We start from the raw sequence: 18,291 nt of genomic DNA, 5'->3' as shown, positions 1-18,291 counted from the left end.
ACAATGAAATGTATTGAGGAATAATTATAATGAAAACAGCACCAAACTCATGTACATAAAAAAATAACTTCAAACATTTTTAAATGTTATAAATTTGGCAATATAATGTTTCTATATGATTTTTTAAGTTTAATATTAAATTTTTCATGATTATCCATAGAGCTTTATATTACATACAAGTGGTTTTTTTTTCAAAAGATGACTGAAAGACAATGTACTGTCTGTTTGAGATGTGATATCACAGGTTTAAAATGTTCAATATTTGGAATGTTCTGAGTTCCTCTCTGTTAACCTCTTCTGTAACAAGGACCATGCCTTCTCAACCTAGAAAAAATGATACGAGATCATTACCTTGATTCTGACAATACTCATGATATTGAAACATATATCTTTATCTTATTAAACTTTTTGGCAGGAAAAAGGATATACAGTAACATGAAAAAAAAATTCTGTAGTGGCAATAAAATTGTCCTGAAGGTAAATTTTACCAATAATGGTACGATTTCATTTTTTTTTAACATCCAATTTTTGTTTTGGGAATCAACCTCAATGCATGTTAACATAGAGACATTTAGCAAAAAATAAACTGTTGACACAGAGATATGTCTCACCTGTCAACATAAAATTCTGAAAAAGATAATCTGATGGACAGCAACATTGCAAATTAGTTCAAAGTCGCTGGACCATCTGTTGGGTAGGGCCTTAAAATAGTTGACAAACTGAGATGTACAGACAGCAATGTAACTTTATATAAAGTATTGTCTACCGGTTTTGTAAATAGTTCCAAAAAAAACCTAACTGAATCAGAAAACTTAACATGGAAAATTGTTAATTGATTAAAACTCACTGGACCATGACCTAGTGGACAAGGTCTTGAAATAGTTATGTACTGATGATTATGCAACTTTATAGAAAACATTATGATCTATCGCAAATAGCTCCTTTCAAACTTACTTCAAAAGCAGACAACTTAAAATTGAAAATGACTAATTAATTCAAAGTCACAGGAGCATGTCCTAAGGAGCAGGGCATCATAAATAATTATAAAACTGATATGTACTGATAGTAATACATCATCATTCACCCTTTCTTTGTAACAGGTAGGACAACAAATCAGGTGAAAAATCTCTTTCCATTTGAGAGTTGAGGAAGTTTTTAGGAAATGTATTACGAGTAAATATGAAATGTAGTATTTTTTCTATCATGAAACATGGAAAAATAAACTAAAATTCTCACTAAAATAAGTAGTGTAGTTGGCAAAATTTCTTGGCAAATCCAAAAGTGCAAATCAACACTAACTTTGTGTGAAAATTTCCAAACAAGTTCAATGTTTATATCTCTTCTGTACTGTATGCCCATAAGCATCTAATGTTTTAAAAAGATAAACTGTTTCAAACAAACTTATACCTGTGTTTGAGTGTACTCATACTCCCACAGAGTACACAATACAACATTTGATCTTTGAACTCTCTCTTTATTGGATAGTTGTGACTTTAACCTTTTGTTTGCTTCCTCTTCTGTCATATTATTTCTGTCCATCATTCTCTTAACTGCCTAGAATAAAGACGGAGTGTTTAGCCATGCAAGGCCAACAAGAATCATTAATAGACAAAACTGCTACAAAAACCTGTAAATTCTCCTGATAATAAACAATCATTACTGTGTATTTTGTCAACACCTTATTTCCAGTTGTCAACGTGTCAATTAAAGATTTTATTTTGAATGTAAATTACCGAACTGTTGGATGATTATTTCTTTCTCTTAGATTTCACTTGTTCAGGGCAGATGAGAATATCACAATACACCATTTCAAGTTTGTGTCATTGAAGAAAATAAAAAAAAATTTAGTTGTAATTTTGCGTCACAACAGAAAATGTGACATTAAAAAGTGTTGGTTTTTTTCAAAGGTCATGAAGTGAGTATCGGTTACGATACAATAATTCTAATAACACCAGAGTAAGAATACTCTAACATTCTCATTGCTTCAACCCCATTTTATCATTTTAACAACAGTAACACATATCTCAAGTTGAAATTTGTGATGTTTTTTTTTAATTTTTTTTTATCCAACATAATATAATATATAAGTACAGCTATCATATAGCAAGTTAATATTTGAGGTAAGTTACCTCCTCTGGGGGAACAACAGATGTCCACACTTCATGTACAAGATTGTTCCAGCCTGCATCTAATAGTAAGGCGGCTTCCAAAACCACAATTTCTTTACCATCTATAAAATACAACAAAAGTGAAATTAAATAGATTTATACAGTAGTATAAACATGTTGTTATAACATGTCAACTGTATATTTGACACAGTTCACATGTTGTAACTGAGGAGTAAGCTGTCATGTTGAGTTGCTGAAATTCATAAATGTGCAAATAGAATATTTACTTACTTATTTACTTACTTTACAAGTAAATTGGAGCCAACAAGAACTTTTTTTTTTTTGCTTAAAGGATAAAATACATTTTTTTATAGAGGCTCTTATGAAAAAGCTCATGCAAGTCATAGTTATTGGGATTTTTCTTAGCTTTATCCTGCAGGAGGTAAAATAAAACAGCCATACACATGGCATATTTATCTTCGCTTTAGTTTTACATGTATAAATTATCGTATTTGTCTTATTAGATCTTGAATAATTCATACAAGCCATAGATTTGTTATCATTTTCACATGGCCTGGGCCGACATATTTGATTTATTGATTATTGTGGAAGTTCACTTACAGCCCTATTGGATATTTTGAGGTGGTCAGTTTTTATCCTTCGAGATGAAATTTGAATATAAATTAAAGTATAAAACAAAACTTTAATAATTGAAGAGTAACTTTATATTCAAATAATGTATTTTTTTGCATGGAAGTCATACAATAATTAATCTATTACAAACTTTCAGCATGTTTCTTGATCTTGTCTTCTGCAAATTTTCCTATCTCTGGCCAAACAATTCTGTTGAGTAATTGCAGCTTTTCCTGAAATAATATAATTATAAACATGTATATATATACTTATGTGTTGTGAAAAAAACTGAAAAAAAAAAAAATTCTCATGACTTCACCCGACACCAAAGGAAATTCAGAAGAAATCGAGAAAATTTTAAAGTCATAGTAAAAATTTTACAAATCATTTTTTCACTTGTGAGGAGAAATATTTTTCTCACACTGCTAAAAATTAAAGAACAATATTTCTCTCCTAGAGACAGCTAAATTTACAAATTTAAATCTTCGAAACATGTGTTCTTTGCATGTTGCATCATCAGTCATGTTCACCATTTTTTTAATGTCACAATAGCAAAAGAAAGCAGAAAATTTTGACATCATAATCAAATTTTGACCAATGAACAACTCAGATCAAACAAACTACATGTTAATTATAAATATATAATCAACTCATTGGGGAAATTATAAACCTACAAATAATTAGAAATTCTTATTTATCAATTAACATTGGTTACATTCAACTTTTATTTCCTATCAAGTTCACTTCTAAAATATAGCATGGTAGTGACAAATAGGCTATTTGCCAATTCCCATAATTGACCCTTTAATTAGAGATCCCTTTTTTAGTTGTCTCCCTTATAAGGGACATTAATTTTTATTCACAATGGACAGCTAGTAGAATGAGCAAATTTACCTGTGCGTAATGTGAGTAATCTTTAAGGTTTTCAATCTTTTAATTACATTAATTTGTTGTTAAGCTAAATAATTTTGACATCAGAAATTATTTTTCATGAAAAATTAGTTAAACCACCGATACATCACTTTCAATTCATCATGCTTTGCACTGGCAAAAGCCAATTGTGTCCGGTATGGAACCAGTCTATGATTGACAAAGGGAAGTAATTTGTTTAAAAAGTGTGTAATAACAGAATCAATTCGGTAATTGGCAAATGGACTATTTGTAAGGAGCAAGATGAATTAAATCAGTAATTGGCAAATGGACTATTTGTAAAGAGCAAGATAATTCCAATTTTGCTATTTGTCAAATTCAAAAACCCTGGACTTCGCAAATGCAACATCTAAAGATATATACAATATTTGTTAATCTCACTGGATTGCTAAATACAATAGATCCTAAGGCTCTTCTTTGTATTTCTCCATTTTTACCAACAATTTCATCGCCAAACTGTTCTACCAAAATATTGTAACAGGGTGTTCCATTTAAATACACTTCATGGCCTAGAAATATAAAATTTAATATTTTGTGCTAGTACCATTAAGTTTATTTCAACTTTCAATTTTCAATCTTAAAAATATAAAATAATAACAAGTTTAGAAGAAAATGTAAATCATTAACTACAAAAGTTCTATTATTTGTGTGTGTCTCTCAAAAATATCACATAGTCTTACATGTATAGACTAGCAACAATTAAGAGTATAACAAGTGATAAAGACCCTTGTATTTTGTTAAACTTATAAATATCTTTTTTTATCATGTTGTTAGGGTGTTGTCTCATTGATTGATGCAACCTATACATGTATATCTTTTTATCTATATATAAATCAAAGAGCAGCATAACGAATCAGTATTCCTGATTTATCATAAAAAGCCATAAACCAACATCTTTTCTGATGTGTATCTCTGTTCTTAACAGTGCTTACTATGATTATCTTATTTCATTAATTAACTACACTGTTATTGGACTTAATATGATGAAAACTGCCTATGCAATATAAGGTGTAAACTAGGTCAATACAGAATAACTAGGCCAATATAGATTTTTTTCTGTATTGGCCGAGATGACACAAGTGCAGGATTTCGAAACGTCTCTAGTTTTTACATCGAAAGTCACGATAAACACGAAATGAAAGTAAACAGTTGTTTTGAAGACGCAGTTTGTCATTTAGTCATCTTAAACATGCTGAAAATGTCATTATGGCATACAATTCAGGCTAAAAAGACGGTCACATTCATTTAAAAAGTATTTTGAAAGCAGACGATAGAATTATTTCAGGTTTGGGGAACATGTAGACTATCGCAAAGTTCATTTCTTGACGACCTCATAAATTATTTCACGATCATGACGATGGTACACATCGATTTTATAATCAGTTTCTGCATAAGACATGCAATGGCAGTACCTTTCCAATTACTATTTATGTGTTGCGTCTAAATTTAAGTTGTAACACTTTATAGTGACTGAAAAGGGTAGAAAAATTCATCAGATGAGAAAATGCTGAAGACACCTGGAAACAGCACCGCCACCAGATCATTATGTATTGCATCTTGTAAAAAGAAACAAACTGAGATTTGGATAGTTCCACTTTAAAGTAAAAATATTTATCTCTTTTGAAATGAAATTAAAAAAAAATATTGTAACACTGTAGTTAATTAATACAGATACTATTACATGTATTTCTGTATTGGCCTTGTTATTGGTCCGAGGCCAGCTGTATTGGACTTCGGCTTCGCCTCAGGCCAATACAGCAAGCCTCGGACCAAGAACAAGGCCAATACAGAAATACTTACGTAATAATATCATAGTATCTTCCTCATCAGACAGTACATACTGTTGATTCGTTATTTTTGGTTTTAAACCAATTTTCATGGAATTTGCAAAACCATAAAATCTGATATCCAGGAAAATACAATTTTGCCTTGATCCACAAAAATGGGTATCAATGAAAATAAATGAATCTTCGGTACTTCCCTATTTATGATATCCCCCTTATCAGACAGGGCAAATCCATATTTGTCATCTCCCTTATCAATCCTTATTTGTTATCTCCCTCATCAATCCTGATTTGTTATCTACCTTATTTGACAAAGACAGGGCATATGCTTCTTTCTTTGTTATCTCCCTTATCAAACAGGGCATACACTTTTGTTGTTAATCATCTCCCTTATCAGTTATTATTTGTTTTGTCCCATAATGGACAGGGCATACATTTTCTGATTTATTACCTCCCTTATCAGAAAGGGCATACATTTTCTTATTTATTACCTCCCTTTTCAGATAGGGCATATATTTTCTTATTTATTACCTCCCTTATCAGATAGGGCATACATTTTCTTATTTATTACCTCCCTTATCAGACAGGGCAGGTCAATGAAGTGACACATTACAACCATTGATATGGACATTACCTAATTTGTCACAGTCCACTATACCAGCACCTAGTTTCTCTAACCTTCCACACAGTGCTGACTTCCCACTAGCTATGCCTCCTGTCAATCCTATTACATAAGGAGAGCTAGGTATGTTTCTGTTTGGCTGAAAAAATATATACAATTTACAATGAAGCATTTAACACATTTCTGTATTCAGAATTATTGTAATATTCATTTGTTTCTAACTTGACCTTCCAAAGAAATTCAAATCTCATTTATGACACAACTTCTAGCAGTGGCCATGAAAACAACAAAACTCAGTACATGTATCACTTAATTCACAGAGCCATTCTGAGTTGGACAAAACTTTGTATATATTATTTGCATTCATAATATGAAAAATTTGTAAATAAAATCAAAGAAGACATACCACAATAGGATTGATAACAGTTCCAAGAAGCCTCTTTCTCGATGATGATGAACTTATTTTTTCCTCTTCGTATTGATTATGACATGAATCTACAACCAGTTCTATCACATGTTGCTTCAGAACAGTAAATCCCTGAAATAATTTATTTTATCAACATGTAAATTGCCACTCACTCTGTTGACTAAAAACTAAAATATCTATTGGGCAAATAACAAGAGATCATCACTGTGTCAGGTCAAAATGTATATTGTAGGTTATTTGTTCGGCCAAAATATTTGTCAACATGATTTTGTAACATTATCTTTGTATATTAACCATCTTGTATTAGTACTGTGGAGCAAATCTTTTTAAGTTGTTTAAAATTTGTTTCCTTATCTGTCTATTTTAGAAGATCCAGTATATATAATATTTGATGTAATATTTGATGTGCTGCCTTGTCCTTTTTTTATTTAGATTTCTATATATACAAAAAAGGACTAGTAGGTTATCAAACAATGTCATAGTCATTTATAGTTTCTTAGAAAGTAATACTGGTAAGCAGTGCTAGTATATGTAGCAGGTGAAAGTAAATATTCCATTGGCAAAATAATCAACCTTGCAACCCCAAAAAAATCTAATGGTGGTACCCTAAGTATACAAATTTTCAAATTCTTCCTATTATAAGGGCTGTTTTTGAACCATTATGGTTGACCTACTTCTTTAGATAATTCTAACTGATGATAAATAAAACAATATTGTCATTTTACACGAATGTATATATATCTACCTTCTTCTGTCTTTCTTCATTGACTATTTCTCCTCCTCTCTTTGTCTCTTCACTGACTACAATAAACTGGAGATCTGGATCAGAGATTGTCGGACCAAACATATCATTTATTGCCACAACTTTATGTTCAATGCATGGCTTGATATCCTGTAGAAAGTCTAAAACACCTTCAATTCTCTTCTCTGTTGGAGTTATCAGTTCACATAATGTCTTTTCTGAAAAAGTGTTATTCTCTTACAGTATATACAAGTAACTCAATAAAGTGTGTAACCTTGTATGTGCTAAGTGGTGTATCCCCCTTATTTTTGTTCCAGTTTTTATTGTTCAAATATCATGAAGTATGATAAACACACATTTTTGCATATCAGAGATTATCTTGTTTTCAGATAAGAAGTGTTTTTGGAATTTATGAAAAGATTATTCACCTAAGAATAATAATGTTGTTTGATGGAGGCATCAATTAGTCTGAGTTATTCAACACTCCTGTCATTTTTTTTCATGATGAATAATGTAAGAAATTCTTGCCAAATGATGTTAACGATAATTTTTGGTGCATGACGATAAAATGTACACTTTCATTTAGACGATAAAAAAATCTACTGATATTGGCGAATCAGGTTAAAAAATTTCTAAAAAATAATGGTACGATAATTATTTGAGACCGCTGACAAATCACAATAAGAATATTTTGACCAATTTTAATATGGTAAAATTTTAACCAATTTGCGCTAAAAATTACTGTTTGACGGTAAAGGGCATTCCTACCCTCATTGCTGAAGTCAACATTTAAAATCTTTCATACTAACATCAGTGCTGCATAAGTACAATTGATAAAAACTTTTCAGGAAATATATAAGAAGTATTTCAATAACTGATAATGTAAGTGTTGTTTCTTGGAACAAAATAAACATACATGTAGTGGGGTTTATCTTTGGCCTACTTAACACTTTTCCCTACATTGTCTTAATTTCCTACTTCGATTCATATTTTCATCTGTAACTCCAACTGTTATCTGTCGTTCTGCCAGGAAACATGCTTCACTCAGCATTATTTTGTGACCTGCATGTAAACGGTCAAAGGTTCCACCAAGAACAACATTATCAAAGGATTCCACTTTATCATCCTCAATCATACTGCTTTGACTGTCAGCAGGCATGCTTAATGTGTGTACTTCTGCTGGTCCTTTTAATCCATCTTTCATTAAGCTTGCTAAAGATTTAGATTTATTTTGAAATTCATCAGCAATCAATTGATTGTCTATCAGTACAATATCACAAGGTCTTTTTAAATCAAATTTTAAATTCCTTTCCAACGGTAAATTTGATACATTGTTTAATAATATTCTGACATCTAAATTATTGCATAGCGAAGCACTAGAAGAGTACAACTGTGTCATTAGACATCGGAAGTCTTTAGAACAAGGCACATTCCCGATTTTGAATGTATCTGAACTGGATGATGGTTGAATATGAACATAGAGTGTATTGGATACTACTGTTGCAGCTTCCTCCAAAACTGATTGAACAGCTGATTTTAAAACAGGAAGTGGTCTTGTCAGAATTAAAAGTCCTGTTTTATACATTATAAAAACCTGCAAAACAAAAATCAAAACTAAAGCATGAAGAAAAGGATATCAAAGTAGGAAATTTAGACAATATAGGAAAGAATGTTTAGTCAGTCAGAGCTCAGACATAAACAAGTCTATTTCTGTTTTTGACTTAAAGAAGTCAAAACATGTATTCTTTATAAAAATGTGTTTTCAATTTTAGACTTATCTAAGTCACAAAATGACAGACTTGTTTAGGTCTATTTATGTTGATGAAAAAACTTAACTTGACTTGGTGGCCAAACTACACCACCTTTGACAGTAAAAACCTGTCTAGGAGTTCACAAGGAATTGGTCTATCTATATTTAATTATCTAATTGAACATCCTTACTAAACACAGATCTTTTACCTCATTAAGTGTGGATCCAGGTGGTTGCATTGTAAGGTTAATTAACATATTCCCTGATTTTTCAGACTCTCATTCATATTTTTCTTTAGAAGACAAGGCATTGGATTTCAATGTTGTCATTATTTGATTTAGATGCATGACCTTTTTATAAGTATGCGTGGGTCTTGAAGTTGACCAATTTTGGTAACTTATCGACTTGTAGGAGTTGATATTTGCAACTTTTTGATTCTGGTCAATCATTTCTTGCTTAACAATATTTGACTTATTTAAGGTAGCACAATACAAAGATTTTTTTACTTCCAATCACTAACCTTTGAAATGCTGTAACTTTCTTATGAATGCATAGAAAATAATAAAAGAGGTATACATAGATAGATAAAAGATTTATCTTTTAAATGAATGCAATATTTTTATTATGCAATCATTATGTAATCAATTATTATGTAATTAGTGGCAAAATATGGGTACGTTCACTTGAATGAATTGAGCTCTATCATCTCTTTAACTATACTAAAAATTTTAACGAAATCTTAATCAACACATTTTGGGCTTCAAAAGGGTGTCTCAGATTGTCTCTATGGTATTCCATTCTCTCACAAATCTCTAATTAGTGTAAACATCCTAACCACATAAAAGAAGATAATGATTAATTAGGTGTAAAATTTGTTCTATACATTCTATCTAAAATCTGAGACAACCTTTTGTAGATAATGGCCATAGGAACAACATATAATAAAATCAACCCTCTAGGGATACCTATGCAGAAGCTAATTTCATTTGAAAGTGGAAATTTGGTGAAAATATTTTAGACACAGTTAACATTATAATTGGTTACATAATTAAAGCATAATACTAACATTGCATTTATTTGAAAGAGTAAAGCTATCCAAAACTACCACTTTTATAAATTTTCAAGCTTTATTAAGAAAGTTACAGCATTTTAAAACTTGGGAGTTGGAGTTATAAAATCTTTGTATTGTGCTACCTTAAGTCGTATTTTGTCTTGCATTAAAGGGAGACAAATCCTAAAATTTACAAATTTAGACATCTATAAGTCAAAAGCAGATTCAGACTTATTTATGTCTGAGCTCTGACTGTTAGTAGGCCTACTACTTTATTCCTGTCTGTTCCAAATTACAACACTTATATAAGAAAGAGGGTGTTGTATGAAACAACTGTCCTCCCCCCCCCCCCCAATAATATTACAAAATTCTTGGACATGTTTTGACCATATAATACCAGATAGATATGAGATTCTTCGGAAAAAGTTTCTTCAAATAATATAAATATGTGCTCATATGATCAGTGTCAGGATATGTACTTAAAAGTGTTTTTTACAAAAAAATATATATTTTATCACTTGAAATGTACCCCTCATAAAAAGGATATATAGTAATTGCATTGAGGTTACGGTCCAATAAACCATTAGATTAACATGGTATTCAGAATTAAGAGTATGGCTAATCCTGATTGGTCGATATGTGTGCCGGTTATTTTTTATTATATATCAGATACTTTGTGCACTCTGCATTGTGGGTATCATTGGGGTCTTAGCATGACACAGGATTGGCAGATTTTTTAAGAGTGAAAATGGGAAATGAAGTTCGGTGGGACAGGGGAAATTACATGCCCTATTATGGCAACGAGAAGTGGGATACAATACACCTTATCGCTATTTGTCCGCCATTGCTGGAAATCACACAGGTTCCCGTAAAATTTTGACGTCATAAAACAAAATGTCTGACGCCACAATGGAAAAGTGATTGTTGTTGACGTCAAAAGTTCAAGCGGACGGGTCAGCCGGGAATAGCGATAAGGTGTATTTCTCACTTAACAATAATTAAGCAGGATTGTGATTGACAAAAAAATCAACTCGTGAATGGTGATGAGACCCTCCAATCAGCCCCCTCCATTATACCAAAGGCAAAATAATTTATTTTCCTTAGCCCTAACAGAACTGAATGGTCTTTTCATGCTCGGATGAGACATATGGTTTTGAGTGCAAAATTGATAGGTATGGGAGATAAGTCCAAATTATGTTAAGAAAAGGCACCTATATTTTTTGGACAAAAAATACTGACCAAAAACTTTTCATTAATTCTAACAAAAAAATCAACTTTCTTAAGTTTGTTTCTCGAAAAAGGCCATCATTGTCGCCTTATTAATTTTAATTGTTTATAACAATCTACAGACTACAGTTATTATGTGGTATAGTGGTTTTAGGCCATATCTGGTCAGAAAGTTACAATTTGATTTTAGAAGTGAGTTAAAGGTTGGTTTAAGCTGGGAACAGTATATATGTTCCTGGTTTAAGGTTACATAAATTTAAGTTGATATACCTTTTTATTAAAACCAAAGAATAGAGGTACATTGAAACTACCAGGTGAAACTACTTGTAAACAAAGGTCAACTTTTGGCACATTAGCAAGGGACACAACTCGGAAAGATGACAAAAGGTGTGATACAAACCCGGGTCTGGACCAGAAAGAAAACGAAATACGAAACACGAACGATTATTTGATTTTATTATAAACTCAATATAATTATAACTGTATGAATCATTTTTGTCTTACTTGTTGGTTGGTTTGTTTGTTTATTATGTTATGAATAATTACAAGGGCACTTTGATTTGATAATAAAATTATCTGTACAGTGTCCATTTATATTTATGACTATCTAGGTCTATAATATGACAGGCTTTCGATTAGGAAATACGTATGACAAAAACGCGAATTAGATGTCAACTGGTCATCAAAGATATAGATTTGTGGTCTAACCATTAACACACAACTTTCCCCGACAAATAAACAGTGCATCCAGGTGACCAACGGACGGAAGCAGATTACACATGTCGACCATTCGTTGAATTGAATTGAATTGAATTGAATTGAATTGAATTGAATTGAATTGAATTGAATTGAATTGAATTGAATTGAATTGAATTGAATTGAATTGAATTGAATTGAATTGAATTGAATTCCTTTAAGCTGAAAATGATTAACGTTGCAAGAATATAACAGTCAGAAACCCTTACATTACATGATAATAATTTAGACAAATAGTAATCTCCGATTTGGTACCTCCTATATTCCTTATGAATTTTGCGGTTTTTGTTTAATCATGTTAATATGAAATATGCCACGTTAAAAAAGACCGTGGCAACCCGAACAATGAGCAGAAAACAGCACAAGGCCACCAATGGGTCTTCAACACAGCGAGAAAATCCCGCACCGTAGGCGGGGTTCAAACAGCACCTAAGCACAAATATGAATACTAGTACAGTGAAAAGAGTATTTTTAGAATTGTGATGTGTGGTTTTTTTAAACATTGTACAGAAACTGTAAAGTACTCTCATTCAACTGGCACATGTGTATACTAGTTTAGTGAAAAGAGAATGATTAGAATTGTGATGGGTTTTTTTTCTTCATTTTACAGAAACTATAAAGTACTCTCTTCCAACTGGCTAAGCATATTAAGCATATAAAACACGGTTAAATGGTGTGGTTTTTTTTAACCATCAATCATGTTCTACAAGCCTTCAGACGCGTATATTCTTAGACAAAAACCAACATGTAATACTTATGGATCTCTCAAAGGCCTTTGACGACCTTTTACTTGGTAAACTGCTGTATGGACAAAAAAAAATATTTTTTTATTCATCATGTGTTCGCAGGGTCAACTGGAATCCGCTTGTATTTACGCTACATTCAATTCTAGATACCATATAGTTTAACGTAAATAAAATAAAATATTATGTCAGATAAGAAGGCAATAGAAAACAAATAATGTACATTGCCATGAAATATGGTCTCCTAAGTGGACAGCATCTTACAGCAACAGTTATGAAATATGGTCCATCTGCAGAACAAATTTTCGTAGTGAATGTTATTAAATTGTGTCCTCAAAGGAAAATAAAATGGAACAGCATCTAAAATGTATATAATTATATTAAAAAATATAGATATGAAAATAAGGTTGGTATGAGTGCCAATGAGACAATTTTTATGTCAAAGTAACAATTAATTCAAGTTCGTAATTAAAGTTTAAATGCGTCCAGTAATAACAAGGCAATGGATATCATTTAATACTTTAATCATATAAAAAAAATGCCCTGGCGGACACAATGTCCTGTGAAAAAATGTCCACCTAGTCAATATTATTGTAGTGAATAATGTCCATGTTCATGGACACTTTTTCATACATGAAATTGTGTCCAGGACACATTTAAATAAGTAAATATTGTCAAAATGTGTCCGGTGGACATTTTTTCATGGAGGACATTATTAAATCCTACAGATGAACCATGCCAGACAGACATGCACACCTTACAATCAATCTATGCATTAAATATAGTTGACCTATTGCTTATAGTTAAGTAGCTATAAGAAGCATACTTAACCATGAAAACTTAATACTGACCAATGAACCCCAAAAATGATAGCAAGGTCAGTCAGATGAAACCTGCTAGACATACATGTATACAGCTTACATTTCTTCCATACAACAAACATAGTTGACCCTTTACTTATAGTTAAGAAAAACAGACCAAAACACAAAAACTTAACACTGAACAATGAACCGTGAAAATGAGGTAAAGATAGTATAAAACCTGCGATACTGACATGTACATCATATAATATTTGCATGTACACCAAATATAGTTGACCTATTGCATATATAGTATTACAACACATGGATTAGATCATTCTTATTAGGACGAAAACAAAGAGTTATAGTTAATGGGGAGAAATCCGAATGGAAAGATGTCACGAGCCGAATACCTCAAGGTTCAGTGCTAGGCCCAATTTTATTCGTACTATATATAAATGATATGCCTGAAGTCACCAGTATTGGCACAGACACATACCTTTTTGCAGATGACACCAAAGCATTTAGAGGTATATTTCAACAGTCTGATTGTGAACACCTGCAAGAAGACATTCATGCACTTCATGAATGGTCAGAAAAATGGCTCCTATGCTTCCATCCAGACAAATGTAAGGTGATGAGAATTGGACGATCTAAAGTAGAACAGAAAGCTTACACATTGAAGGAAGGAATAACACCGATGGAATATGTAGAAGCTGAGAAAGATATAGGAGTTACCATTGACACCAAATTATCATTTGAACAACATATGCATGAAAAGATAAACAAAGCAAATTCAATCATGGGAATACTAAGAAGAACAATGGAATACATGGATATGAATACATTTAAATTATTATACACAGCTTTAGTACGACCACATCTTGAATATGCCAACCAGGTATGGTGTCCACATTTGAAGAAACAAATTGAAGCCATTGAAAATGTCCAAAGAAGAGCAACTAAACAAATACCTGGACTATCAACATTAACATATGAAGAACGACTTAGAAAACTAAAACTTCCAACATTAGCCTACAGAAGATCTCGAGGTGACATGATAGAAATGTACAAAATACTATCAGGAAAATATGATGATGATGTATCAGACTTTATATCACCGTGTACTGACTCCAACACTCGAGGACACCATCTCAAATTGTATAAAACAAGATCTAGACTAGATGTAAGAAAATATACATTTACACAAAGAGCAGTAGAAATTTGGAACAGTCTACCAGAAAAAGTAGTATCAGCACCAACAATACCATGTTTTGAAGCCAGATTAGACCGTTACTGGGAAAATCAAACACAAAAATATAATTATAGTGAAAAAATACACACGACCGGACAAGACCTAAGTAAAAAAAGTTTAGACAAGGAGCTGACAGAAGAGGATTCCTCAGGAATCCTACAGTCAGAAGAGGATCTGTGAGTATCTGTGAGTATAGTATTAGAAAAAAGACCATCTCAAAAACTTAAATTTGACCACTGAACAGTGAAAATGAGATCAAGGTCAGATTACACCTGTCAATTGGACATGCACACCTTACACTCATTCGATCCATACCGTGACTAAATATAGAATACCTATATATTGCATACAGTTTAAGAAAACATTCCAAAAACACAATAAACTGAACTATAATCACGGAACCATGAAAATAAGGTCAAGGTCAGATGACACCTGCCAGTTGAACATGTACACCTTACAATCCTTGAATACACCAAATATACTAGACCTTTTGCTTATAGTATCAGAGATATGGACTTTCAAGAACACCGAAAACTAGATCTTGTTCATTGATTCATGAAATGAGGTTGAGGACGAGTGAACGCTGCCGGTCTGACGGGCATGAGGACCTTGCAATGTAACCACATACGTATATATGATTATCCTATTACATGTAATCATAATAAGAGAGAAGTTAAAATTACAAACAATCTTCACTTTTTTTCTTCAAGTAGTCACTGAATCATGACAATGAGGTAACGGCCAATGGACATGTGACAGACGGAAACATTTTTGTGGCGACTACTTTATGCCCAGGAACAGCTGCCCAGACTATTTCAAGACTAATAGATAACAATTTACTAAGCGCATGGAGGTAATTTGGGTAACGGACGTCACTCCACATTACAGAATCATGGGTCTTTTGGAGGTCAGTTCAATGGAAATAAGATGTGGTATGAGTGCTAATGAGACAACTATCCATACAAGTCACAAATTGTAAAATGTTAACAATTAAATATAGTTAAAAAAAACTAACGGTCTAATCTATATAAAAATAAACCACTGAACAAATGTTTCCAGAATTAGGACAATTACAAATTACTGAAATGCAGCGGGTTTAAACGTTTTTAATAGGCCCCAACTTTCACCCTAACCTAAAACAGTATTATTACATTAAAACATTCAAAGACAACCCTATTTCTATGATTCAATATCGATTCTAAATCAAATTGGTAGAACTATCTATAATACTAAAATTACGAGGTCCAATTTGTCAGCCGTCATCACGTAAAAACGACGAATCAAAGAATTCAACTTTATATATAACTAATATAGTACAAAGGTGTAGATTAAAAATTACACCACTCCAGACCCTTTTGTTTTCCACGTAATTAATATTGCCAATAATTAAGAAGTTCCGGATCGAGTACGATACCGATACCAATAGTATATTCACCTGTTACCTATTACCTTATCTGTACGTTCCGCATCTGACAGGCGCACCACCAAACGGTGTATTCAGAAGTAATATGCTATATACACGGGTCATAATCACAGGGTTGACACTACTAAATTGTCAAATTGTTACCTATTGTAGTATTTTAATCAGTAAGACTTTCTAAGATAACAATACGAATACTAAAAATCTGTGACTAAAAATAAGGCGTATAGGTACAGTTTTCAATTTGTTAGCGGGCATGACGTAAAACACCGAATTGAAGAATTCAACTTTATTTATAACTGATATAGGACTATGCTGTTGATTAAAAGATACTCCATTCCAGGACCTTTTGTTTTCCAAATAATTAATATTACCAATAATTGATAAGTTCCAGTTCGACGGGTTCAAACAGAAAGATTTGAAAGAAAAGAAAACTGTGTATCTTATAATTGATAAGTTCCAGTTCGACGAGTTCAAACAGAAAGATTTGAAAGAAAAGAAAACTGTGTATCTTATAATCGGCATGACTTTATCAGATGACAATACTAATTACTCAAATAAGGCTTGCGCATAGTTATATATACCGTCTTTAATTCAGTCACGGACCCGCGATATCACGGGTGTGTTCTAGTATAGTAAATAATGATACATCTACAAAATAAACACAAAATGGGAACTTTTTTCTGGGTCTAGTCTAGTCCAAATAATTATGACGTCTGGCAAGGCTATTTTATTATTTTTCTTGGACGCCTTCTTGTCGTAGGTTTTCTGGGACGCCTGTAGGAAGGCATCCCAGAAAAAAAAATTAGCCTTGCCAGACATCATAATTATTTGGACTAGGTCATTCATTTGGAGTTGTCTGGGTCATATTAAAATAAACGTCCGGTGAAAAACTGTCACTTGAAAAAGGTGCAATTTTGGCACTACGTTTATAATTATATCTAAATGAAGTTTCTTATTTCGTCAAGAAGAAAATTAATTATTTGGATGTATGTGGTTTGAGTAATATCTGCAGGCAAATTTTTCTTTCATCATCACATCTTAATGTTGACAATTTGTAAAGATTAAGATTTATTTAAACCCCAAGGTACGAATACAAAATCACCTCCGTCACCGATTTGATTCAGAAATTACGTGTACCAACCTCGATTTGAAATCTAACAATGACTAGTGCCCTGATTTCCGTTGGAAGTAGTTACCTTTAACTTTGACTGCATAAAGTTAATAAGTGGTTCTCAGATAGTATTAACAGTGATTTTTTAAGCAACACTTGACTACTTATTTATCTTTGTACCATGGAATTAATTTTAAACAACACATAAAATTATTCGGCTGTTTGCCCATGAAATGAATGGAATGTGAAGAATTTCAGTGTTATTTTTGGTTTGTGTATTTCAAATATTTAAATTTCACACTACACACTGTGAAGGCACAAAAGAAAAATCCACCTGGAGTGTAAACGTATTGCTTACATTATGTGATATAACTTTTGAAGCTAAATAGAAAATAAAAACTTGAGAACAATGATGTTGAATGGGTATAACCATCATTACCATAATAGTGTTTCAGGGTTTAGTCCACCAGGGAAAGAGAAATACCAACCTAATACTAACATTAAAACACATTGTCTCAGTGATGATTATACTGTTGTTGAGGATATAGGAAGGTAGGTTTACAGCATAGATAAATGTTATCCACTTCTTTCCCAATTTATTATGTACTATTTACATACATGAACACTACAATCATTAACAGCTAGATTCACTTGATTTAAAGTGATAGTTATTTAAAGGGCAATACATGTAGCTACAAATTCAATAGAAAAATAAAATATTTAAGCAGAATAAAAAGATAACATGTACACTTCCCTATAAACAGGTTCTTGGTTCAAGTTTGTCAAAATAATAATCACTGGTTTTATAATATAATTTGTAATGATTATTGTGACTTGCAAGTTAATATTTCAGCTCATTTGATTCAGGTTTGTTTTGGTAACCTTTAAATTTGACATTTAGGTAAGATGTGTGTGCAGGTGTTTGTCAT

At 32.0% G+C, this 18,291-nt stretch overlaps 3 protein-coding genes across 4 annotated transcripts in view; 2 read left to right on the top strand and 1 right to left on the bottom strand.

Annotated features, from left to right (window-relative positions):
• On the bottom strand, positions 1 to 11,650 carry LOC139513175 (bifunctional coenzyme A synthase-like). The gene is made up of 10 exons (XM_071301454.1): positions 11,545 to 11,650; positions 8,225 to 8,840; positions 7,250 to 7,464; positions 6,484 to 6,615; positions 6,090 to 6,216; positions 4,053 to 4,180; positions 2,893 to 2,974; positions 2,130 to 2,230; positions 1,408 to 1,554; positions 1 to 324 (listed from the first exon to the last, which is right to left on the bottom strand). The coding sequence occupies exons 2-10, from the start codon at positions 8,829 to 8,831 to the stop codon at positions 256 to 258; spliced, it is 1,608 nt and encodes a 535-aa protein (XP_071157555.1). The 5' UTR covers positions 8,832 to 8,840; positions 11,545 to 11,650; the 3' UTR covers positions 1 to 255.
• Positions 11,651 to 14,036: 2,386 nt separating this feature from the next.
• LOC139511048 (uncharacterized) lies at positions 14,037 to 15,008 on the top strand. Its single transcript, XM_071297618.1, has one exon. It carries the CDS (start codon positions 14,037 to 14,039, stop codon positions 15,006 to 15,008), a length of 972 nt encoding a protein of 323 aa, XP_071153719.1.
• Positions 15,009 to 17,357: 2,349 nt separating this feature from the next.
• LOC139510328 (serine/threonine-protein kinase 17B-like) overlaps positions 17,358 to 18,291 on the top strand; it is a 30,166-nt gene continuing 29,232 nt past the window's right edge. Inside the window, exon 1 of one of the 2 annotated variants that reach the window (XM_071296846.1) lies at positions 17,358 to 17,914. In XM_071296846.1, the coding sequence (XP_071152947.1) occupies positions 17,772 to 17,914 (143 nt within the window). In that variant the 5' untranslated portion in view covers positions 17,358 to 17,771. The remainder of the gene's footprint in view (positions 17,915 to 18,291) is intronic. The other variant, XM_071296847.1, reaches the window with a different exon arrangement.

The sequence above is a fragment of the Mytilus edulis genome, chromosome 2, assembly GCF_963676685.1.
Source record: "Mytilus edulis chromosome 2, xbMytEdul2.2, whole genome shotgun sequence".
Taxonomy (NCBI): Eukaryota; Metazoa; Mollusca; class Bivalvia; order Mytilida; family Mytilidae; genus Mytilus; species Mytilus edulis.
This window is presented reverse-complemented; position numbering and strand designations above follow the sequence as displayed.